The following is a 26,813-nucleotide window of genomic DNA, read 5'->3' as shown; positions in this document are numbered from 1 at the left end:
CCTCTGCTTTTCCTGGGTGTTTCTATCCATGTTTGACAGACCAAATGTACAAATGTAGCAAGTAAAGCAGACATTATTTCATATATATGAAATAATGTCCGCTTTACTTAAAGTGTCATTTTTAGATGATTCCATACAAAGTCATAAAGACAGAAATAAAGAAGGAAAAAAAAAGACAACAGTTTGTTGAATAAAAATGTACAAAAGATAGACTTTAAAGGGCAGCCAATGGTAATGCGGCTGAGTGGTTGCAGGGTTGTCTGTGTGTGTGTGCATCTGCGTTGCATTGCATTAGTCTAAAGCCCTCCTGGGATGGGGTTGTGGAGGAGGATAGGGGTGAATGAATAAGACGTGTGTTGCAGTGTGCCTACAGTTTATGAACAGTTTAGTTCATATAAATAATTGCCCAGAATAGTGCTTGATGATTGTAGATGATATGGAAGTGTGGGGATGAGTTAATGTCCTCCACGGGGTCTTTTGAAGGTAGTTGCTGCCAAGATCTTTTCTATAATTGAGTAATCTCTTAGAAGCTTAAGCTGTTGTTGGGACATTTAGTTTTGCTACTTACGAGGTTCACTTGCACATGCATTCACTGAACCTTTTTCAATGTTCGGGCCAAACTTCCCAATTCTGTCTTATTTTATTGTAGATTGAAAGCCTGAAAGCATATCACTGAGATCTGAGTTACTCTGATAAACATGTTTTGCATATTTTAATGGGAAGACTGTATGTGTTGCGGTTAGAATTTAAATATGGTTAGACTAGCATACCAAGACAGCCGTAAAGTCATGCGTCCCATTAAATCCAATAAGTTTAGGTCTTTACCTCAGTGATGACCAAAAATAGTCAAAAAAAAATTTTTCGGTGTATTTGTGAGCGTGTTTTTATGTGTGTGAAGATAGGTTTCACACCCTTGTTACCAATGTACTGTGAAAAGACACAGTTGGGTTCACACTCACGCACTCACACCATTCCCTTTTACCAGCATGCACAGTACTGTAATGTCATTCTCTCTGTTATTAACATAGTGATGTGTCTAACAGCACCCACTGACCAAGGAAACAAAGATTACTCCCACACTGACATATGGGTGGTTTACAAAATGTTTTGTGTTTTAACAACAAAGACAGAGGACTCATTCAGTAAAATAAATGTTTAATAGTTCAAATTCATCAATTTGCATGTGTAGCAAAATGTATATATGGAAATATTTTTGATTTTAAAAAGTGATTTCGTTACAGGCGTTAAAACAAAACATTTGGTAGGCTACATTAGTATGTGGCTTACAAATTAAGCTTATTATGTTTTTTTTTTTGCTTATGAATATTGTAAAACTTTTTACATTTTTATCAAATATCTTTAAAAGACTGTAGATCAACTACACACCTCACATGGCATCTGTTTTACCTGCTCGGAAAACAGGACCATAGCGTCAGTTTACAGCTTCTCCGTGGGCTGAGCGATCGGTTATTAGCTTGTACAGAAAAGGCTGAAGATGACATCACCAGTCTGGATGTTGATGGGCTAAAAGTATCACATGATGACATCATATGATGCTAGGAAGCAACAATAGAGTTATCTTGAAAAATTAGATTGAATGCGGAACTCAAAAAACTGCATAGGTGAGATGCAGTGCAAATGAGCATGTCCTACGTGTCTTGTAAGATCTGTATTTATCTGTGTGCATGTGTCTTATATTCATGGATGTATGCACATAGCGTAGTAGTATGTGTTTTAGAGGCAGCATGTTGTACGTGTCAGATTGAGATAAGAGGGTGTGATGTGATATTTATGTAGGTGTTATAGTTTGGTCAGTTAAAACTTTTCATAATCACACCCATTCTCTTCCCTGTGGTGCTGTTGAAGCCAGACTATGTGTAAATTATAATATGTGAGAAATGCTTGCACATAGTTCCTCATTTAAAGCTCGAAGCTCAAAGACAACTTTGATTGAATTCCACTCTTTGTTTTTTTATGGTTTAAAATCAGAGTACACCGACGCATTTGCACGTGCGTGTTGATGCTCGTGGCAGTCCTCACCTTTGAGACTAGCTGCTCTGGACTTCTGAGACCCACACCCAGTCCACTGTGCGTCCCACATGACACTTTTTGAAACATTAATGGCCCCAGCAGAGTGAGTGACTGAGTGAGTGGCTGATAACGGAGCTTGGCCGCCAGCTAGCTGTGTCCTGTGTCTGCCCCTGGTGCCCCATGCATCAAAACACCAAGGGAAGACAACACTCGACTTGTCCTGTCCCTGAAAAGTATGCCTTGACCTTATGTTCTACAGCCCTGTCATCTTATTTACCTGTATGATGTGTACTTCAGCCTCACTGCTGTAAGGCTGGCAGACCCCTTTTGGGTGCTCACGTTTCAGTTGTGGACAAAACAGCTCAGAGTGGGTTGAATATGACAATTAATCCTATTGTCACAAGATGCCTTTTGATCTTAGACTATAATAATAAGCCTTTTTTTTGTTTGTTTTTTTGTTTTTTTTTTCTTCACATTTCAGCATGACTGTATAAATGTCAGCATGGTATTTAGAGCCCAGGGGAGCGTTTTCTACACGTCGTAGTGAGTCACAAGCGTATGTGCCGAGGTATAGAACCTGACACAGTGCTTTGTCAGGAGGTAGCATGCCATCCATGTCTTTGGTTTCAGCCTCTGTTGTCTGACAGATAGTTTGGCGTGAAACACTGACATCACTGGAAAACTTTAAGGTGGGGGGGGTAATGGGGTGGCAGTGAGAGGGTCCAGGATAAGACGGTAGAAAGTGATAGAGAGGGAGAAAGTCAGGATGGAGGTTAGGAATGGTTTGATGTTCTGTTCCCCTGGTGCATCCTGCGATATATTGTTTCAAGAAATTCAAAACTGTCTATCAATATCTATTCGAGCCTCTCTCCTCTTTCAGTTGTAAAGAGAAAATGTGAAGGGCAAGGCATAATAAGTAAATGCAAAAAAATCTATTGAGGCATTACCCAGATCTATCACAGGCAAGGCTTTCTTTACAAGGCTCTTTCTGCTTACACTCATAATCTTTATAACTGTATTCAGAGCTTGTATTTGTTCTGCATTCATCTGGCATCTTTGGCCCACTTAAGTGCTAGAGGAGAATAGGCAAACATGCAGTTAATCAACAAACTGAGATTGTTAGTTACCAGCTGGGCACAGTTCTGGCAGAATTTCCTCTTTATAAAAAAAAAAAAAAAAAACAAAAATCAATGCAGGTCTCCACTGTAAATAATACAAAGTCACAGAGGAAAATAAAAGACATTTTGATAAAAAAAAACATGCTGCGTTGTTAAGAGAGGGAAGCTGGCAGTGGAGCATTTTCTCTTTTTTCCCATTCAGCTGAAGAGTGTGCACACATGGCTTGGAAAAGAAACCAGGTGCAGCTCGCTGGCATTAACTCACTTTCACTGTTCTAGTTTTGACTCAAACAATAGAGGAATAAGGCTGTTCTATTTTGACAGTGTTGGCCCTTGTGTGCTTGCATTACTAAAGGTACTCATCTTGCACCTCTCACACGCACACACACACACACACACACACATATATATATATATATATATATATATATATATATATATATATATATATATATATATATATATATATATATATATATATATATATATATATATGCAAGAACAGTGAGAGAGAAAAAAAAGACAATTTTTGTGCTTTAAGTTAAGCGCATTATCACAATTTGAGCGCTGACAAACAGCTTCAAATATATTTGAGGAAGCTATCTGTTATTTCTATCACGCCTTGTTATTTGCTGTGAGAGCTGGTTAATTGGGCAACACAACAACCGAATGTGTGTTAAGGTTGCTACATGAAAATAGTTAATCTCGACTAATTTTTAGATAAAAAAAAAAAGAGTGGTGTGTTTCTATTGTGCCGAAGCAAGAGTGAGATGGCGAGCACATTCAGACCATCTGAAAAAGACAACTTAACTTGACATATGTTCCAGGATGAGCCTCTGTGTGCTTTGATGTACAAGCAATAACTGACCTTCTTTACCGTTATCTGACTGAGACAGAGTATTTTCAGTTCCCTAAATGCAACCCCAGCTTCTTTTTTTCCTTTTTCCTGGTATAGATGATAGACTGTTACAGTCAGTGGGTGTTAAACCATTAGCAGACTTCACTTTCCTTTAATGCTGTTTCCCTGAAAACTAAAAGTTTTTAAGAGGAAAGTTGCATTGTCAAATTCCTATTTATTCTCTCATTACAAATGAAGAGGTTGAGGGTGGGGGATTTATTTTTATTTTTTTTGGTCATAATCAAATTCTTACATAGTCAAATAAAACAGCTTGGTTTGATTTTAAGTGTGCCACAAAAGTAAACTGAACATAAATCTCTCTTCTACTCTTCTTTCACTCAGGTGACATTTACAAAGCGAAAGTTTGGCCTGATGAAGAAGGCGTACGAGCTGAGCGTGCTGTGTGACTGTGAGATTGCCCTGATCATCTTCAACAGCACCAACAAGCTGTTCCAGTATGCCAGCACAGACATGGACAAGGTCCTGCTTAAATACACCGAGTACAATGAGCCCCATGAGAGCAGGACCAACTCTGATATTGTGGAGGTAAGCTACAAGAAAACACAGACGGCACTCGTGCATGCGCGCACAGCCACACAAGAGCACACGCTCATGCTCAGAAATGGACGCTCATGCAAACGCACAAGCAGACAGATGGTTACAGCATTTGTGACTCATTCAGCAACCCTTACTTCTCTCTTTTTGTCTTCACACCTAACATAGTGTACGAAATAATTGCTCCCATAGTTTATCAGTTTTCCCCAAGGGTTCAGTACCACTATCAATCACTGTTAGAAAACTTATTTTAAGACTCCCAATAAGTCATTAATTTCAAGACAGTGGGTTTATTCAAATTGCCTTCTTGTGTTGCCTGTACTTTGCAGCATAAAAGAAGTAGCCTGTCATTGATCTGGGCCTTTTAGACTGTCCCCCTGTGGTGTGTAATCACCACGCTGAGCCCTCAGTATCTTGTCACCATTGATGTGCCTCTGAGAGGAGGATGTTTATCAGACTTGCTTTGGACACATGTCGCTAGACTGGCTCAAGGCGATGTTAAACAGCACTGCCAGTCAAGCCGGTAGGCAGGTAGATAAAGCAGGAAATGACGCTAACACCCTCCTGGGTCCTTAAGCTCTCAACGTGAACCTGTTATGCAACGTTCACTCCAGAGCTCTGACCTGCTGGACCACACACACAAACATGAATGCAGTCATGTGAAGTTTGCCCCTTTCTCCCCTTTTCACTGCTCTCTTTTAATTATGCTCACACTGTGCTTTCAAATTTGAATGCACCAGGCCTGCAAAGTAATGTTGCATATATATATATATATATATATATATTTTTTTTTTTTTTTTTTTTTTTTTTTTTTTTTTTTAAATAAATGAAATTGTCACAATCTCTATGCTTTGTCTTTATTGTTACAAGGAATCCTTAAATATACAAATCCAGATTTATTTACATTGAAAATACTCAAAGCTTTGTTGAATGGTTGATGTTTTCAGTTTTACCCACTGCCCAACACAAGTGGAACAATATATATCCCAGTTTAATTTTAGAACTATCTATCGTGACAGTAAATACTACGTAAGTAATGTTAGAGACTTTGAAGTCACAGAAAGCATCTGTGTCCATGTACAGTCCCCTATTTTTATATCAATTGTGGATGCAAAGTTTGTACTTTAACAGGCACCTGATTGCACCATAATGTTAATTTGGCAGGTCAGCTAGTTACATTCATGAAATATACAAAAATAAATAAAAACATCAAGTCTATCAAAAGAAAAATGGGAATCACCGACCAATAATAAATGATGGACTCATATGGACCTGGCAGTTCAAGTTCTCCTTTTCAAATATTTTGACTTACATTTTTCCCATTCTTTCTATAATTGCTTATTTCTTTTAATGAGCTCATTTTGAATATTACTATAAATACTTTTGAGTTCCATAGCCAGTTATGTGGGAATGGATAAACATCCATTCCTCTATGCATTTAGTAATTTTTGCATACTTTTATCCCCAGTATGCCTTGTTAACACAAGTGTCCTTTGCTCATCAAGTCTTTCCCTCACTATATAGTCAGTTTATTATCCTTCCCCAGCTGAACCCATGAAGAGAGTGATATATAACTAGTGCTTGTGACAGGAGCTCCCTGCTTTGAAACTCTTTTCTCTAACTGTCTCCATTAGAGAGCAGAGGATAGCTAACGTGTAAACAGCCATGTCAGGGGGAGATGCTAAAGAGCCTGGTGGGGGAGAGTGCTGTAAAGCACTACATATAATGTGATCCCTGGAGAATGGAGGCTCTGCCATCTCTGAGAGACTCACAGCGGGAGAAATCGACCTGAAGAGGCCTTTAGCCTGAGCTGCGGTGTGCTAAAGGGATTGGCCACAGGGTTGGCACTAGCACGTTTAGTGTGGGTGGGGGTGGGGGGGTACGGAGAGGGAGGGGGAACAAAGGGGAACAGCATGGTCACATCTTTCCCTATAAGCCATGTGCACCACTGTTAAGCGATGTCAAAGGTGCAGTAACATGGGTGGCGTTTTGACTTTGGGCTGAGTAAGGAACAGAGAAGACTTCTTCTTGAGATGGCAGCATGATGAAAAGGAGGAGGATTTTAACAAGATGAGGGGCTGATTTTAAATTGGAGCAAAACAAAACAAAAATCTTAAATATGACATCTTACATATGTCAGATTTAATTTCAAATTTGTAGAAAGCTCTTGTCTTTGCCACTATAGTGAAATGCATGCATCTCTCTATTGCTGCTGTGCCTGAAGGTGTAGTGGGAGGAGAGGCAGAGGTAGGGGAGCGAAGCTCAGAGTGTGGGCGGCTGGCATAGAGGCCTGCTACATTAGCAATAAAGCTCTATGTAATTAGCATGTCTTTGGTTGATAATTAGCGTTGTTGAGAGAGTGGCACTGAGTACGTTGCACAGCCTCTCTAGCAACAGCATGTTTACAAGAGGCTGGAGGGCTTTTCTCTCTACCTCTCTCACTCTATTCTGTCTTTCTCCTCTGTATCCACTTTCTCTTTGGAGTCTCTTTTTTTTTATTATTATATAGAATATATGTATGGGTGAATGGGTGTATTTATTTGAAAGACAGAAATAGGGGATAAAAAAAAGAGGAGAGAGAGGAGTGGTAAAGAAGTTCTGGTGACTCACTGAAAAATTGTTTCATCTGGGAACGACACTTGTACAAATATATGCAAAAGCAAAAGACCAACAAACCAAAGCTAACCCTCCTGTGAGAGAGGCGATGAAACAAAAGAGACATCACTAATGAAAACTACATTTACAGTGCATCGCAACTAGAGACTTATACTAATCAATAGAATGGCAACCAGAAACCAACAGGATTTTTTTTCTTTGCTAGTTTTTTTTTTAATGCTTCTATTTAATCCTATTACATGTAGGACAGTGACATTTCAACTCACTGAGACTCCAGTGACTGTATTAAAAAAACATAATATGTAGCTCTTCCATAAACATACAGGGAAGCCCACTTAATTAATGCTAAGTGTTCAAAGACACATCCAGGCTGATCTCTCTAGTAGCTTGATAAAAGCAAACACAGAGACAGACCCTCCATCATTTGATGTCCATGCAGGTTCCAAGTGTGCCGTCCTGGCAGGTCCACAGCACACTCTGAGTCTGGCTGCGGATAAAACGGTCAAACATGCAGATAGATTTCCCATACTCGCTGTCTGCCAGGCCAGTTTCCTGTACATGTGAACAGCATTAGAGGAGAAACAGTAGGCTGTGCTGGGAAATGACAGTAGAATAGATTCATCTCTCACTTTTCCTCTGGTTTTATTCATGCCTAAGAACAATCGCTTTCAGTCGTTACTGGTGATTTATATTCCGGTATGGGGGGTTGTTAATTGCAATAGCACATGAAAGAGTCCTTTCTTTCCCCTCCTGATGATTGCAGATCTAGCCCAAACCTAAGCAGCATTGGCTGGGTCTTGCTGTGATCGAACGGCCCCAAATCCAACAACGCACTTAGGCTTTGCCAAATCCCTCTTCTACAATGTGCTTGTTTTCCCCACTGTTGAAACAAAGAACACGGGTTTGTTAAACAGCTAAAGGGTTTGTGAGTGTGTGGTGATCTGAAGATGTATCGCCTCAATAGCTGGAAAAAATATGAATTTGTGTTTGTGTACCTGTATGTACATATATAGCATACATGCGCTTAAATACACTAATATAGTCATGTGTTTGCCATGTGTAGATGTGCTCTCACAGTCTCCTCACTGCATGGGTTCATGTGTGTGTACATACACAGTGACAATTGGCTCAAACCCTGCAAAGCTAATGGCATTGTAATGACCTCAGCCAGGTCACACTCTCTGATGCCATTGGCTCAAGTATCACATGGAATAGCACATGGCTCTTGGTACTGAAGTGACCTGCCTGCTTGCCTACCTGCCAGAGGATGGCCATTGGCCAATCCCATTTGCAGCAGATTAACCTAATCTGAAAGTTCAGCTCACTCTGTAATCTTAAACAGCAGCAGGAGGGATCCGACTCCCTGCCTATCCTCAACTCCTTTCTCTACCCTCCTTTTTTTTTCACTTTCTCTCCCTCTGTCCTTACCCAGAAAAAGCTATTGAATGAGAGGGGGACGGGAGGGACAGAGGGATGGATGAGTGTGAGAAGAGAAGGAGGGAGGGAAAGAGGGATGGCAGGAGGAAGGCTGGTAATTATTTCCAAAGGTCATTCTGTTAATGACTACCTGCTTGGCTAATGAGATTCAGCAAAGCTCCCTCACCATGTTTCACCCTGCGTATGTTTCACCCGTGTGCCGAGATGTGTGAGAAGCACAGGTGTGATTTCAGTCCAGTGACAGTACACTTGAGGGAGGGAGAGTGTGAGAGGGGGTGGTGCTGGTGGTGGTGGAGGGGTGTAAATGAAGAAACATAAAGAGAAAGCACATCAAGCAGGTATATGCATACCAGTTCACTTCATGTTTTGCACATCGTTGATCCGTTTGGAAAGAACGTTACATTTCCCTGCATTCTAAGCAGTACACAGACGAGCTTAGCTGATTTCAGTGTCTCCTCAAAAAAAAAAAAAAAAAAATCTTACTTTATAAATGTATATGCCTTTTTCCTTACTTTCTCAAGTTATTCATCTAAGTTAACAGGACATGAGTTCCCTCTCTGAAGTGCTGGTATGCTCACTTTCTGCCTCGCTCTTATGAAAATATTTTCCAGCATGTGTGCTATTCTGTGTGCTTATTTGGTTTCTAAACAGCAATGAGAACATTAGCCTTGAGCGGTTTTTCGGGGCTGATCAGCTCACTGAATGACTTCTTCTCATAGCTCTTAAAACTGTATAATTGCTTCAACAAGAATGCAAAATATACTTTTCACATTTGTGGCATCCAAGAGAAATGTGCGAGTCTTATCATATCTGGTGCTCTTCGGTTGTCCACGGTAATTGTGCGTGCAGTAATTTTGTGTTTTTGAGATAGGTTGCATATGGTATGACATGGGGTGGGGTTGTCACCGCATTCACAGGGCCTAAGTGTTTACCAGGGATGAAGCGATTGACAACAAGGCTTGTTTGTCCTGATGAGCTCAGGATTAAGTTCTGAAACTGCTTTGACTGACTAAGTAAATTAACCTCATGACACTGACAAGCTAACAGTAAAGCAGGTTGTTAAAACAAAGATTCAGATGACAGACTGTTTACACGCTATAGCACGTTGTCAAAAAAAAATTTCTAGTATATGGGGTTGAGTGTATGTTAATTAATGTTGAAAAGCAGGAAACAGAAATTGTACCACTTTCAATACTGCTTCACACGTCTCTATCATCAGCGCATAATTCATACTTACAGTGTTAGCAACAATTCATCTATTAATTTACAAGAATGCTGGACTAGTGTAATAGTTACCTAAGCGCTTGCTGTAATGTGTACTCTGTTGCCTTTATTCATTCAGCTATGCATGTAAATATGATCCGTTTCAACTCGAAGCTTTAGACACAAAAAGTATTGATCCTATGAATGTGTGTCCTTTCAGTAACTACACCCCTATAAAATGTATTCAGCTCACCACTTAAAGCAACAGCCTAAAAACAACCACCAGTTTATTTAAAATATCATTTTTTTTAAATAAATGCCTCAAAAAGTAGTAGCTTTCTAAAAATAGTCTACGGTGAAACTAAATATAGATGTCTAGCTGGCGGTTCTTGCTGTGAAAGAATAGAAGAATAAGACTGTCTCTGTCTCTCTCTCTCACTCTTTCTCTCTCTCTCCCCCCCTGTTTTAAACGGGCTGGGTGGGGGTTGTTTTTTTTAAACAGAGGAGTGAGTAAGCAAAGTGTCAGGATATTCATTCAGTCTCTCTCTCTCTCTCTCTCTCTCTCTCTCTCTCTCCCTGCTGATCGGCTAAGAAGACTTGCCCTCGGCGACCGCATTCATAAGACCACTGGTGTGAGACCCTGTGCTGCCTACAAACATTTGGCCCTTTGAATATAATAGTCTGTTTTATTTTAAATTCTCTTGTTGATCCCCGGCCCCAGTCCTCCAAACAGAGCCTTCTGTCTGGCTTTCAAAAACTTTTTTTCATTACAGAGGAAGGAAATTGATTTCTGAGAAATGGTGTCATATGTTTTGGTAGGTTTAAGTACATTCTGATTAGCAGGTCTGCTTTATATCCAATTGATCAACCCAGAGAACCCATATGTCTGCAGCTTCATCCCTCTTTTAAAGACAGATTAAAAACAAGATGGCTGATAAAACAGTATGTGTGATCCACAGATGCAGCATTTTCTTCCACATCACATGCCCACTGACCAGAAAAGCAGAAGCTAAGGCAAGAAACTATACCTCTTGGATCTCTGTCAGAGGTGTTTTTTAAGGTCAATACTGAAGCGGAAGTCTGAAGTACTCGCACGACAACAAAAGGTTTTAAAAATAGACTGTTTGAAATGTGCCAATATGTGGTCCCTGTGGTGAGGAGCAGTGAAAAAGGCAGGCCACTTCTGAGGCCACACTGCCAAAAGGCAAGACTTTTCCACTACACACAGCCCAAAACAATTCACGCCAGCCATTAGGATGAAATGATGCCTTGTTCTTTGAAACTATTTGTGGAAAATTCAGAATAAAGAAGATCTATTTTTATATATGGCATTCCCTTCCCTGCCTAGAACTCCCCCCCCCCCCCCCCCCCCCCCCCGCCGCCACCATGGTTGCTGCTTTGGGCAGGGCGTGGAAACTCAAGGTCACTGTATAGAGGTCAGCCGGCTGGTCATTGTTACTGAAGGCCTCCCTCCGGCTCCCTTTTCCTGCTTTGGTACCACGCGATAAGAGACAGAGAGACAAAAGACGATAAGTGACGATTTGTAGTGGTTGTGGGGTTTGTGTGTGTGTGTGTGTGTGGAGTGGTGGTGGTGGTGGTGGTGGTGGTGGTGGTGTTGGTAATGGGCTGGGGGGCGGAGTTCCAAGAAATGAAAAAGAGGCTGGTTGGAAGGGGACTTGGGTTTTACTATGACTACACAGCCATTAAGTGATGATAATTTAAAGCATGTACATTTTTGTTATGATTGAGTGCACAGTCACATAATGACTGTGGCATAAACAGGCCATGTGTAGTTTCACGGTATGAAGTATGCAAAGTTAAATAACGTGTGGAAAACACACAATTTAACCTTGGCAAATTGATTTTTACGTTGCACCAGAAATACATATAGACCCACACTCATTTCTCTCATTTGAATAGAGAAGCATTATTCAACTGCAGTGTAGATGGGATGAAAGATGGCTAGGTTAAGGGTGCAGACATAAGTGCCCTCTTTATCCAGTTTCACTGAGCTGGCATTGTGTCTCATTATGTCTATCTGGCTAATTATACAGTGTGGTGACAAGTCTGAATGACCACTTTGTTCCCAGGGCTGGGATACTGCTGTAACAAACAGTGTTGGATTCTGACATGTGCTTAGTGTGTGTCTCTTCCATATGGGAAACACTGCACCATCTGGTATTCTGATGTGTACTGGCTAGCTAAGATTGTGTGTCTGTGAGTGGGCTCTCGTCTGCAGTGGGCTCTTCTTAATAGTGATTTTAGCACATGCACCATCAAAATGGCACAGTTTGGAGAAATGTGGAGGAACCTTGTTGCACACAGTGCCCTTTCCCTCTGTCTTGTTTTCTGCCTCTCTCACTTGCTTTAACACTTTCTCTCTGTTTGTTGCTATATATCTCACTCCCTTTTGTGATGTTGAGTAAACTTAGTAGTCTCTAGAAAGCTAAGAATCACATGTTTAGGCAGCGTTCTTACTGAATACATCACCACTTTGCCCAGCAATGATGGATCCCAGGTGCCAGCATCTGGTTACTTATTATAGTGTAGCAGGGCACCAGAGTGGGGCTTCAAAGCCACTAAAGCACTGAAAAGTCATTGATGTGATAGCCCCTCAAACAGTGTACAGGGATGCAGAGATGATGACTTTAAAAAAATAAAAGAAGAAGAAAAAAAGAGAACACAGGCACGGACATACTGGGATTAGAGGTCCTATTTCTCAGATTGGTAACCTACAAAATAAACCATCTCCCCCAAAACGCTCACACACATACACACTCCATGTAGCCATCATCCATGGGCATGCCCCTCGACATGGTCCTGGCATGTTCAAACCACGCTTCATGAAACTGTGGCCCTCTTGCCTTTGGTCTGCCATCTGCTTCCAATAAACTAAGCCAGCCTGATCCCTCTGATGTTCCCTCCACTCTGAAAAGCAGACAGAAAGAACGGGCGAGCGAGAGAGACAGAGCGAGTGAGGAAGGAAGACAAAAATGGGAGCAAGTTAGAATGAGCCAGACAAACCAAAAAAAAAAAAAAAAAGTAAAAAAGAAGAAGAAGAAATAAAATCGGAAGAATAAAATCACATCTCAAACATACTGTTACCTCTTCCCTGCTGCCAGGAAGACCATCCTGCTGGTGCTTATTGTGCAGTGGCACTGGGAGGTCTTAATCCACAGTGGGTCCACTTCATGGCCACCTCCATCTTATTTGTGATGAGGAAGACAATGTTTCTCTTCCTCGTCTCACCCCTACAGACACAAAACTGCATTGCCCCTCACCAATGTGACAATAGATGGTTATTTGGTAAAAAAAGAACCATGTTCTCCCCGGTTTTCCAAACTAAATACACCCTGTGGCCACACCTAGCCTGCATACATTCTCACACAGTTTGAATTATGGTCTGCACAGTTTGCTTACTGAGAATTTCTGATAGTTAGAATAAAGTTTCTCTGCCATTTTTTAACAGGGTAACAAAGGAAAGCTTGGACCCTGCTAGACAAAATATTTCATTGCAGTGCCATTTTATTTTAGTTTAACAGCACAGCTATCATGATTAAACCTAAGTGGCACTGTTACTGATGTTTTTATATTGTGCTTGTCTATCGCAGGCTTTTTCCCCACCCACTGCTGAAATATACCGCAAACCCCATAAACTGGTCCATTTATGGTGGGAAACGCTCCTGCTATTATATATTATTTTCTATCTTGGTTTAGCTTACAATAGCACATGTATACTGAAGATCACACAGTGTTGACAAAGATATAAATGGCCTGTAATACACTGACTGTTAGGCGGAGCGTCTTTGCACTGACGCTGCCTGCTATTGGGTTGAAGACACTGAGGAACATTCACTGGCCTAGCTGTCGCCAATAGCCATAAACACAATATTGAATGTGTCGTAGCCTTCAGCCACTGCCAAGATAACTGCAGAGGGAAAATGGTCAACAATGGAGCTCTTTCCAAACACAAATCATCAACTGCCCAGAGTCCATCAGAAATAAAGATGTACCCGTCAAGTCAACAGTGTTTTGACTGAGCTTCTGTTGAGATGTGGTGGTTTTGCAGAAAATTAGGGGAATAGCGCAGAGGTAGTGAGACAGAGACAGACTGAGCAACAGACTGAGACAGAAATATGGGGGCAGAAAGACGGATTGAGGGATAGAGAGGGTGAGCAGGGTGGCAGAATGCCGAGCAGACGGATCCTGGTATGGCAGGAGCTCTGGGCAGGCGTCAGCTGTCCCTAGCAGACTCCCTGGGGCCACCCGGGATTCACACCCAAATACTCTCCACTGTTTTTCTCAAGAGCTACATGAAGTTCTCACTCACACCCTAACCTATGAAGTGAATATAGAGCTGGGCGTTTTCCTGCAATTAAAACATTAGGGAATGGCAAGCATATTAGAACGTGAATCCTTTTCATTGTAGCGCGAGCCTGTCCCAGTCTAGCTCGGGTTACCTCAGTTAGGTTTTTACAGGGTTGTCCTGTCATTCCTCTTACACCAGCCCAGTCTAGGCCAGCTTAGCTGAGGGTGTAAAACTGAAGGGTACCAATGAGACGGGCGTCTCAAGTATGTAGGACACCTTGTCTATGCTGTGCCTGCCTCACACAGGCCCTGTGAGTCAAGTCATGAGGGAGCATCATGAAGAAGGAGTTTAATTAGGAGCAAGCCTCCAAAGGGGCCAGAGAGAGAAACACAGAGCCAAGCATGAAGACACAGCTTTTTTGCTGTCTTTGCTCCTCGCCATACTTTTTCTCCTTCTTCTCTCATTTACAGCATTAACTCTCTATAGCATTTCCATTGACTGTTTACATTGTCGTAGTGGTCTACTGTCTCCTAACCTCCTTTCTCTCACGCTTTCTCCTCGTAATCCGGTGTCACTGTTTGGTCATTTTCTTCTTGTGTTTTCACAATGCAGCAGAAAAATGCAAAAAAAAAAAAAAAAGTCACTTTTTGCAAATAGGAGCAATAAGAATGCTATAAACTTAAATAATGCTCATTTATGCCAGCAGTCATTTTTTTGTAATAAAAAGATAAGGATTTTTTAACAATACAGAAAAATGTAGTTTCTTGGAATATTGAATAATTTTAATTTAAGCATGAGAATTTTGGGGGAATATTTTGTGCATAAAATTATTGCCACAAGTGAACTGCACCAAAGTGTTTTTGTTTAATCCTCATCCTATTACTGTATTCCCCAAAGACTCTATTTTCATGCCAAGTCTTCATACCCGTACTCCAGTTTCTCTCAATATTACAACGGAAACCTTTTTTTTCTCCTTTTTTTTCAGTGATCATTATTCTCCCCTTTATTTTGAAATATAAGTCTTGGATGTGCCTCATATAATGATAATGTCACTGTATAACAGACTTAAAGTTTGGAGCAGCACTCAGTGGCTCTATGGAGCAGAGCATATTTCAGGAGCAGATAAAGCAATGGGCTATTAGAGAAGGGTAAAATACATAGGATGGTGAAAGTAGGGCAGTGGGATGGTGAGGTGGAAAGCTCAAAAGGGAGAAGCCCTTCTAAGGCTACATGAGCACTTCGACAGTTCTGATTGGTTGCTGGGTTATGTGTCAGCCTTTGGCAACAGGTGTGATGTCTTTAAACAGGTGGGCATAACTGAGATAAATGGCATAACATCTTTGTACTGCACCCTAAATAAACTGAGCCCTGATGGAACGCTAAACCAGGGTCAGTCATACAACACTCACACCCTGGCTGCCTGCACCTCCATAAACACCCAAAGCAACTATTGCCCAACTACTGCTACACCAGCAGCTCAGTTACCCCATATGGGTGTCACCTTTAACTTAGCCCTCGTTCTCCTCTCCCAGCAATGCTCCACAGCTATTCTTCCAAGAATGGAAGTAAATCTCTCATGGACTCTGTGCTGGTGGCAGTAGGTGGAAATCTATGCAAGTAGGAAGAAAAGTTGTTTTGTTTTTGTTTTTTTTTTTTCCTTGCATGCATTCTCATGTGAACAGAAAAAGGCCAGTGGTTCAGCTCTTGTCAGTTCGATATGATGCATCGCCAAGGCCAGATTCAAACTACGCAAAAGAAACAGCAAAGTTTTACATCTCACGCCTTTGCCAAAAAAGACAGCATGCTAAACCTCTGCAACCCCTTTGTTCTCTTGACTCATCCTCCTCAGATAGAGCAAGAGTGCCTGATTCACTGTAGGTCTATTGGAAGTCAGATCTCCTGCATCGCCTAGCGTGATTTGTTTGGTGTGATTTCCTGAAGACTGTCAAAGATGTGAGAGATGCTTTCAAATTCAGAATTCCAGATTTCCACTCTAGGGGCCAAGTGAGGATTCAGAGAGAGAAAAGGAGAGCCAGCAAATGTTGACACACTTACAGTAGCTGCCTCGCCACGAGACGCCTCAGGAATCAAACAGTTATCACACAACACACAAAAGAAGCCCTCTAAGTTCACTAAAACCACACTCAAAACAGGCCTTTGTTGTGCTGACATGAGAGATGACTGGATTTTTATTTGTTTTCTAAGCAGGCAGATCGCTCCTTGTCACTTCTGCTGCTGGTTGTGATGGAGTAGCTAGCACTCGTATCTCTTCTGTGAGTGAGTACTGACAGAGACAAACAAATGAGAGGAAGAAGTTCACCGAGATTAACTTATCTTAGCATCTATCTTCCTCCTTTCTCCTGCTCGGTCGCTCTTTCTTTTTTCTTGACTCGAACACCCACTCTCACACACCCACACATGCACACACACACAAACACAGACTCATTCCCCTCTTTCCCCTCCCACACACACACACACACACACACACACACACACACACACACACACACACACACACACACACACACACACACACACAATACAACATATACAGAGAAACACACACTCTCACACACTTGATCAGCATCAAATACAGGGTGTGCTAAAGTAAATTTAATTACGTCTGTCTGATATGGAGCTTCAGATGAAAGTAGGAGAGCGCAGTGTGAAGCGATGACTGCACAGACAGGAGCAGGCCCGTGATATTCCTCCTGTAGACTAATCTCCCTTTATTAAAGCCAGGAGGAGAGAGGCAAGGGGGTGGGTGGTGGAGAGGAGGAGGAGGAGGAGGTGGTGTCTTTGATGAGATCTCTCTAACTGTCAGCTACTGTACTTTTCTTCTCTCCCGCTCTGTCTTTGTCTTTCACTTTTACGAGGCAAATGAACACAGCACCTATCGTTACATGCCCAGTTGCTCAAGCAAACATACCCTCATGCTATCACACGCAGTAGTGCACTCTGAAACTTATCCCTGTTGTTAAGGTTGTCAACGATATCCAAAAAAGGACAGAGACAGCCCCCCCCCCCCAACCCCCAACCCCACCTCTCATTTTCTTATTTATTCCAATGATCTCTTTGTCTGTGTCTCTCCTCCAGTGAGAGGGAGTGGTGATCGAGTGGAGAGTGTGGTTTTCTTTCAGCGTGCTGTTTTCTGTCCACTCTAATGGGGGCAGGTGGCCATCAGGTGGCCAGAACAGAAACTGCCACATTTAATAGCACATATACTACAGTCATGAACTCATGCACCTCTGCTGTATTTTAATTCTATTTCATGGCCCACTGATAATTATGGTAGTAAAATATGTTTTAATTTTATGACTGTTCCCTTTTCTGTACAATTATGAGGTTTTAAGGTCCCTTGATTTGTCATTTGTTATGTCTTGTTGTGATTGAATGTGATTGAATCGTTGTGTCAATTTTTTTCAGTGTTTAGCAGCATGTTTACTTGTTCATTAAAATCGCCTGTGTGTCCTCATCTCATGCCATGTTGTTAGAGTTCATAATGGAGCTTTTTTTTTAAAAAAAAACAATGATTCACTAAAAACTAATAAAAAAAAAAAAAAAAGAAAAAAAAACGATCTCATTACCCTATACAGTGAGTGAGATTTTTTTTCAGCATCAGTTTAAGAACTTTTCAAAAGTTTTGTTTTTTTTTTTTTTTTTTTTTCCAGATGTCCTGTAATTGGACTCACATTTTGTCTAGATTGATTCAAAAATGAACCTCCTCACACTTCATTACCATTTTGTCCCTCTGAAGCTGTTCACCTGGGTTTCTGTTCCCTACCCCAAAGCCCTTCAACTATGTTGTGCAACTGTTGTGTTTGCAGACATTGAGAAAGAAGGGCCTAAACGGCTGTGACAGCCCAGATCCCGACGCAGATGACTCGGTTGGCCACAGCCCCGAGTCTGAGGACAAGTACAGGAAAATAAACGAGGACATTGATCTGATGATCAGCAGACAGAGACTGTGTGTAAGTACTTCTTGTTAAACCCAGAGCCTTCTTCTCACCTTTTTCTTTCCTCTCTTTCCTCCCCCCCCCTCCCGTGCTTTCTGTCGCTTCACCCTTGTTATCGTCATCTGTTCCTACCGCCCATCTCTGCGTTCCTTCATGTGTGTGTCTCCCTCCATCCTACTCTGTGGTTGTGGGACCTGTCAGGCATTGAACAAGAAGGAGAACAAAGGTGGCGAGAGCCCGGAGCTCGAGTCTGCTCTCATCCTCACCCCACGCACTGAGGAGAAATACAAACAGATTAACGAAGAGTTTGATCACATGATTAAAACTCATAAGATACCTGTAAGTACTGGGTTATACTGCATCCTCAGCAGGCTAACTAAATGCTGATTGGCAAGTGACTGTTGAGCTAACCCAGCTAACCACCATTGTTTGGAAGTAGACTAATTACATAAAGTGAGAGTGAAAGTAAGATGAGGGTAAAATTATACGCTGTAAAATTACACATCTTTCTTGTTTACAGTAGAGCAGCGGTCCTCTAATTTGACATGTCTATAACCATAACTAGTAGGCACTTTTGCTGCTTTAACAGCAGAGTTTCTTTTATGACAAATTTTAACCTTACCCGGTTCCCACCTTGAACCCATTCTACCCATAATGCCTTGCCTGGCTCTCAGGAGAGGTGTGGTCTGCATGTGCTTTTCCTTTTCCTGCACCAAAACGCAGTGGTCTGTGACCCGCAACAACAGGGACAAGCACTGTGGCAATGAAACAGCTGCAGGCATTCGAACACTCTTACTAAGCACGTCTTTCTAACTCACAAAACTTACTTATCTCTCCTCGGGCAAATGCTTTACTAGCTTTGTATATGTCAAGACATGTTATCTGCTGGATTTATATTATGTGGTGTCAACTTTACAGAAGACTTTAATCTATAGCTAGCTGCCAGAAACCACAAAATAGAGGCTTCTTTCTATGTAAACTGAGCCTGCCCCTCATTCAGAAAGCACCATATTGCAATGGTTAGTGCTTTTGCCATACAGAGAAAGGAGATAATTCCACAGTAGATAATTCAGAAAAGAAGAGTAGTGTCTAAGCCGCATGGAGTAGGAGGAGATGTGGTTAGAAACAAGGCAGGGGGCTGGTGAGCTGGGGTGGTGTGTCGGGGTGAGGTGGGGTGTGTTTGGGATTGGAGATGGGTGGGGTTGGGTGGTGGGGGGAGATGGAGGGGGAGTTCTGCAAACAACAAGTGGCAGTTCAGTGTGTGGTCAGGGTGGCTGCCAAGCACTAGGCCTCTGGATTGCAGGGGACTGTTGAGGGGACTGTGGGGAGAGGCAAAGGAGGAAGATGAATAAAAACAGGAAGGATGGCACCAGTTAAAGGACAGCTTACAAACGGGGCCCTTAACCCAGTGTGTGTGTGTGTGTGTGTGTGTGTGTGTGTGTGTGTGTGTGTGAACACGCAAATGTGCATGTACAGAGATAGCTCACACATTTTTAAATAAGAGTGCACAGAGACCAATTAGGTAGAAAAAACTCTAACAAGGAATCAGAGATGGAAAATATAATAGGGTGGGTGGGAATAAATAAAACAGAACCAGAGACAGACCCTCAAAAAAAAAAACAGCATCTATAGGTTTGGGCTAGCCACTCCTGTGCAAAGTTGCAGTTAAAGCAAAACGGAATACTGTTGAAACAATCATCTTCGTACATTGAAATAATATTTGGCCTGCTAAGAGAACATTAGCAGAGGGGAGAAAATTGAAGAAGCTGAGGCACATCGCCCACGTCCACATAAGCCAGGTTGATGATCTCCCTGATGTGCTCCCTTCATGGCTCTGAGACACATGGCAGCAATTTAGGGCGCTATTTTCTACTTCCTAAAACTAACAATGCAGGATCAACCATTTCCAGGGCACTCCCAAGGTTAAACCCTTATGCCAAGTGACACAATAAACATGACAAACTAGATGCCGGGGGCCTGACAGGCTACCACTTCTCGTGTTCCTGGTGAGACTTATTGACTAATCTGAGTGCTTCACTTAAAACACTTTACATAAGCTCCATATGATATGAAAATAAATTACTCCCCATTGCATTCTCTTGTTCAGTTTTGAAGCTGTTTTTGCAAGATATTCTGCAGGCTTGTTAGTGAGGTGAAGATAGACTGAATTATCTTTAGCACTGGGACAGTGGAAAACGATTGGCTTTATTCCCTGTGAACCACAGCCTTCCAGTTTTTTATGTATGAATATAATGACTTCAGCATAATATTTCCTTTGGTCAGCCTTTTGACTTTACAATGGCAAATGCTACAAGATGTCAGGGCCAGCACTTGACTCCTGCATAAAGATATTAGTAGCCTCCAAAGTAACTCGATCAAGATGAAATGAAAAAGTAGTGCCGGTCCATTTATATAATGACTGAGGCAATTTGAGTAACTCTGAAAGGAGTTTTCCTTTTGTCTTTCATGCAGTGCTGCTTTTCACCATCTCTGCTATCTTGTATTTTTATCCTTTGCTGTAAGGAGCTCTGTCCAGTTCATCTGTCCATTTGTCCTGTTTTTTTTGTGTGTGACTTTGTGCAACTTTAAGTTTCGTTGTGTTCCCGGACTATTTCTGAGCTGTCTTGTCTTTTTTTTCTCTCTCTCTTTGTCCCACACGCAAAAGACTTCGTTTTATAATCATTCAAGCACTAGAATCATTATTATCTTTGGTCTAATCACACTCATGTTTATGTCTCTCTATTTCCACCTTTTTCTCAGCAGGCTGTACCCCCATCAAACTACGACATGCCCGTGTCCATTCCTGTTAGCAACCAGAACAATCTCATTTACAGCCATCCCGGTGGGTCCCTAGGCAACCACAATCTGTTGCCACTGGCGCACCATGGCCTACAGAGAAACAGCATGTCTCCTGGAGTCACACACAGACCTCCCAGTGCAGGTAACACAGGTAGGGCCTCACACGCACTCATGCACCCATGTACATGCTGTTATCCCATCTGTCTATCTTCTCAAGTGTGTGTACCTGTCTGTCATGCTAATAGAGGTGCACATAAAAAATGTGCAATTTATTTTATGACAGCTACCCACAATTTTCCACCTAAAGGCAGTTAATGAATCCTAAGTCTTCCCCTCCCACATATATTCACATATTGCCTACTCAGTATTCTGTTCAAAGTAAGCTGATGATTTAATGCAATATAAAATCCCAGGCCGCAGGTCTGCTGATTTAGTGTGCCGTTCTACACACAGGACGTCTGGCCCTATGTATAGGAACTGAGTTACTGGTGACATAAGCAAATTGGGACTATTGGTTTGTTATTGTTGTCCAAAGTCCTTTTTTTGTCCCTTTGGTCTGAAGGCTGCTGCCCACACCCTCACCCTATCATTACAACTGGATGCTAGAAATGCCAGCACAAACTAAATATGAGTTTTGGCGCTAGCAGCATCCACACCAAACCGCACACGCTCTGGACCCTCCCACACGTCCACCTCTTATTCCTTAAAAATAATAATGTGTCATTTTTCTTGGACGGCAGCTTAATATATCCACTTGTAATGTCCAGTTGCTAAGCGTGTTCGAGTTGGAGTGGGAAGCTGTGTTACTTCTGGTGTCAGTGCACACATGACAGACTGACACACACAGCACATTGTGATTAAACTGAGTGAGAGATCCAAGGTGCAGTGGATGTTATGTGGGTGTCTATCCTCTAATGGGTTTCTCTCGTTTGCTGCACTCTCCATTTCATCTTACAGGTGGCCTCATGGGTGCCGACCTTACCACTGGCGCAGGCACCAGTGCTGGTAAGAATGCCCTCTTCTTCTCACACACAGTTGCCTGCTAACATGCACACACACACACATACACCCACTCACACACATACATGGCACCCACTCACCCACTTGGGGCCATAAAATGCATGACTAACACTAACCCAAACCCAAGTGGAGATTTTGTCCATGATGTGTTGAAGTTAGTGGTCGTGGAGTTCATCTGGGAATGTTTGCTCAGTGCCTGGGCTGTGACACATCCTGCCTGTGTTCGTCTATAAAATGGCAGAGCAAGTGGGGGGAAGAGAAATAAAATGGTATTATATCCTGAAGCAGCAGATTGCCTGACGGGCAGTTGAAATATTGCTCGACTCTTTAATGTTCAGATAAAAATTCGTCTTGTTGTTTCTATCACCTCTCGGATTTCTGTCTAGAACCAAATTAATTCAGTGTTTCGAATGTCTCACCGTGGCATAATGATTATGTCGAGAGTGGAGCAACCCACATTTGGGAAACACGTGTAAAGCATCTTATGTGTTAACTTCTGTTTGTACATGGGTTTCTCCCTGAGGATATGTGAGGCCCAAGTTTATAACAAAGAAACTCCCTTTAAAAGGGTTGAATTTTTACTGCTTCAGCGTACGGTGCAGATTGTTAAAAAAAAAAAAGCGAGAGAGAATTGGGGGGGCGTCAGTGGGGCACAGCTGGGCAGCCTTGTCTGGCCCCTAAGGCTCCATCACAAGGGGTCAGCGCCTGGTTTCTCTGTCTGGACAGTCATCGCGCACACAAACACATACGCAAGCACAACAGGACCATTTGTTGCGGCGTGTGTTCCATTGACTGCATTTTGCAGTGCATCCTTCAAATGTAGCCTTTGTGTCACTGCGCTGAAGGAACAGAGGCACTCTGTGAGAGCTGCGCGTCGCTCAGCAGCAGCGAAAAACACAACGTGGAGAGAGAGTCATGTGGGAGCTGAAAGATTCCATTCAGTGCTCTCTTAAATCTCATCTGGGGTAGGGGGGCCACAGTGATGAATATCCACCGATGGTGGAAGCATGTGTGCAAAGGAGAAACAGAGGGGGGAACACAGATGGAAGTGTTCTGCGAACTCGGTCAGCCATTTTAATGATGTTCCTCTAAAATCATCAGTATGAAGTGGCACAGCCACTGTGGCACCTCAAGGGCTGTTTTAATACTCCTCTTTTCCCCAGCGTAAGTTTTGATAAGCTGACTGTACAAGTAGCTGTCTAGCCTGTGCATGTGTCTTAAGTCATGCGGCCTAAGTAACATGAGAGGGGGCTTATGACACACAAAAACACACTACCTCTTTTGTACTTCTGTGCAAGAGATAAAATGACTTATCTCACTGCTCAGAGATATGCTTTGTTTCAGTTCTATCTGTACATAATCCAGTGGATTATGCCTGTATATTCAACTGAAACAGATCTGCAAATGAGCCACATGAAACCCAGATGTGGGGGTATATTCAAATCACAAAAGTTCCCCTGGTAATTCTAGTCCAGTGTAAATATGACATGTTACTGAAGGGCTGAGTCATCATATCTTTTCTATGGAAATATTGTGGAAAGTTTTTATGTCTACATCTAAGTATATGTTTTGATCCGTCATTTTGCATGATGTGAGACGGAACGTGAGCTGAAAGAGAAAAAGAGCGCTCGTGAAGGGAGCTCTGGACGGAGGCCTCGGCTTGTGAAAACCTTTCCACCTGAATCCGCGCAATTAAGCAGGTGTCATCTGTCGACACTCTTCTCACCAAAGCACAGCAAGGAATTAACAAGAATCTCCTCTCACCTCTCACTTTGCTCCTACCCCAATTAGCCCCCCCCCCCCTAAATGAGTTGCATGCAAGGTAGAACTTGAGGACATTTTTGATTGAATTCACATAGAAATGCAAGTTTGTTTGTTTGTTTTGTTGTTGTTGTTTTTTTTTTAAAGACACGCATATAATAACTGATAAAAGGTCAAGCTGATGAGAGTCTGCTTCAGTTTTGGCAGCACCTTACACCAACTGAACAAGTGTGACACCTTTGTTCAGTTGGAGAATTCTGGGTTGAATGCACGTTTGGCCAAACCGCAACGGAAGAGTGTGTGTATGGGGAATAGAATGGAGCGCGCCTGTTAGACCACAACAGGACATCAGAAATTTGTTCAGTAACAGTAAAATCTACATGAGTTTAACCACACCTCTCCTTTGTGTGTGTGCTTTGTGTGTGTGTAAGATGGAAAAACACAGAGAGAACACTCTGGGGGGGGTAGGGTAGGGGGGTGTCTAACACATGTATCTCGAGGTGCCCTATCTAACCATGAAGCCAGATTGTAATCATTCAGCTCTGACCTTAGCTATCCCCCCCACACCTCAGCAATACCAAAAACATATTTATCTGAATCTCAGATCAGATGTTGTTCTCTATATACGAGTTTAAACGCAGCAGCCAAAAAGACTCCCTGCTGGGCTGTGTTTAATTTTGGTACTTCCTCTAAACAGTTGACGCCAGCCTGTGCCGCACTTCGACTGTGCAAAATACTAATAGAGGAGGAGAGTGGAAATGAACTCTGGTTATCATCTGTCTCTTTTGAATGCAAGCACCCTAAAATCAGGTTGATCACGCCACAGAATAGAATGATTTGAGTCACAGTTCTCGCTTCATTAGCTTAATTGGCTTGTGATTCTACTTTTGAAGTGCTAAAGGACTGGCCTGTGCCACTCATGATTAAAGTCATCTAGCATATAATTGACTGGACTGCAGCCATCTCCACAGGGTAGCAATACACAGATGTCTGACTGACTGTCACCGAGATGAAGTCCGTGTCATCTTGACCAAAGTGTGTATTAATGTCTCTCCATTGCTCACTGTCTTTTTGATTCATCTGTACAGAAACAGTGATGTACTTCCTGCTGGGTTATTTACTAAAGTATGTGTATGTGTTCTGGGAGTGCGTGTGTTATGTATGTGTGAGAACTCATTCATCTATCTCCACATGCACCCACTCAATCTCACAAAGGGCCAGCCATGAGAATGAGAGAGCGGGAAAACTGAAGAGGCAGCTGCCTCTTTGCTAATGTGAGACTGACATTGGAACTAAGAGGGTCCAATACAAAACACACATGTGCATCCATATATGCATGGCTCGTGCATAAGCAGCATTTCTCAGACTCAAGTCATGCTACCCTTCTGCACGCAGCATGACGTGCACTTGAAAAATTGCATACAGCAAAATATACAGTGACACACACACACACACAAAGTCTGTGTTAATATCAACTTACATGTGCTCGGGAATCGCACGTCGGCAGAGGCACGAACACGCGCGCGTCAACGGCAACAGTAACGCAACACTGTTTTCCTCGTTTTCTGTCAGACGGCCTCATTTTCTCTCACTGCTAGCGGTCGTTTACTCTTCAGATTGTTCAAATTGAGCTTTTGAGACTTTTCATTTCAAAACAACAAAAACCTCGCTCTCAAATTAAACAAAGATCAGCAGGGGAAATTGCCCAGGAAGACATCTGTGACTCATTTTCCCCTGGAGTATATGATTAGGAAATTCATTTATGTCTAACGTATAATTCCTGCCCGTCTTTCAAGTGGGAACGTCCACACAGTGCCCTGTGTTCTACCCCTAGGAAGAGGGAAGGAGAAGCAAGGGGAAAAACAGTCTGTGGGATTGGGTTAGAAACAAAGACCATGTTGCTTGCAATAATTCTCCCACTTTCAATTTTTTAATGATGTTTCTAGGACTACTTTTTTGAGGGAGAAACTTCGAGGAGTCCAGGTCTGGTGACAACAGAAAGGCGGGATCTTTGTCTGGAAGAACCTCAGAACTGTGTTTAGCTTTGAGGGCCAGATGATTTACCCAATCCCTCTGTGGTTAGAAAATTAGATGTTTTTACAAGATTCGCTGGCTGAAACAGGAACAATGTAGCCTTCAGTGACGGTAGCAGAGTTAGAGGGTGAGGTCCTCTCGTGTGGGTACCTTCACTGTAGAACTCCAGTAGAGAAACTGGGAATCACGAAGATTAAAGCAGCACATCTTTTTTGATTATCTGCTCCACGAGTGTGCACTACTTCCACGAGGCACCATTTACAAGTCTCCTCTTCAGGCTGGTGCGCTAATAAATTTCCTACCTCAGGAAACGAAGATGAGTCAGAAACACTGAAAGGGAGTACAAGGTGAAAATGGATTCCTGTAGTTCATAATTAGGTCACACTATCATGGACAGCAGGAGTTTTGAGATTCATTAAACTTTTGACACAGGTTTAATAACATGTAAGTGTGTCTTCCTTCAAATATCATTCGGAAACGTATTAAATGTTTCTCCGCCTTTTTTCTGTGCTCTCTCAGGGAATGGTTATGGGAACCACCGCAACTCGCCTGGTCTGCTGGTCTCTCCAGGTGGCATGAACAAGAACATGCAGGCTAAGTCTCCCCCACCCATGAACCTGGGCATGAACAACCGCAAACCTGACCTACGTGTGCTCATTCCCCCTGGTGCCAAGAACAACATGCCCTCCATTGTGAGTAATCGTTGCATCCCTCTTAACCTACTTCCTTTCCTCATCCACTTTCCCTACTGCATATCCTCCTACCTTTTGGGGGGGTGTGGGGTGGGGGGGTCTGTCAAATTTGGCTTCTATTGTTTATTTCCTTTCAAGTCCTCTCTGCTGCTTCCATCCTATCATATCAGACTTGGGTTGATGAGGTTATGTTTGTGATAAGTTTGACTTAAGGTACGTGTTTCTCTCGTGAGTCTTGGCAGCTTGTTAAACCAACACCTTTCTTTAAAATTTACATTTGGCCCAAGGCTGATATACTGGCAGATGTAGTGTATCACTTCTGCTGTGTCTGTGTGCATATGTTGGCGCTTATTCTGAAGGCCCCCTTATTTTTTTTTCATCCCT

At 42.3% G+C, this 26,813-nt stretch overlaps 1 protein-coding gene across 12 annotated transcripts in view; it reads left to right on the top strand.

The window, feature by feature from the left end:
* mef2cb (myocyte enhancer factor 2cb) overlaps positions 1–26,813 on the top strand; it is a 67,786-nt gene that overhangs the window by 37,799 nt on the left and 3,174 nt on the right. For 5 of the 12 annotated variants that reach the window (XM_030737690.1, XM_030737689.1, XM_030737698.1 and 2 more), the window contains 5 exons: positions 4,390–4,593; positions 17,995–18,138; positions 20,884–21,073; positions 21,880–21,927; positions 26,257–26,429. In XM_030737690.1, coding sequence (XP_030593550.1) covers positions 4,390–4,593; positions 17,995–18,138; positions 20,884–21,073; positions 21,880–21,927; positions 26,257–26,429 — 759 coding nt within the window. The remainder of the gene's footprint in view (positions 1–4,389; positions 4,594–17,994; positions 18,139–20,883; positions 21,074–21,879; positions 21,928–26,256; positions 26,430–26,813) is intronic. The other 7 variants (XM_030737695.1, XM_030737691.1, XM_030737700.1 and 4 more) reach the window with 3 other exon arrangements.

The sequence above is a fragment of the Archocentrus centrarchus genome, chromosome 9 (genome assembly GCF_007364275.1).
Source record: "Archocentrus centrarchus isolate MPI-CPG fArcCen1 chromosome 9, fArcCen1, whole genome shotgun sequence".
In the NCBI taxonomy this organism is placed as follows: Eukaryota; Metazoa; Chordata; class Actinopteri; order Cichliformes; family Cichlidae; genus Archocentrus; species Archocentrus centrarchus.
Note: the sequence above shows the minus strand (reverse complement) of the source record. Positions and strands in the feature narration are given on the sequence as shown.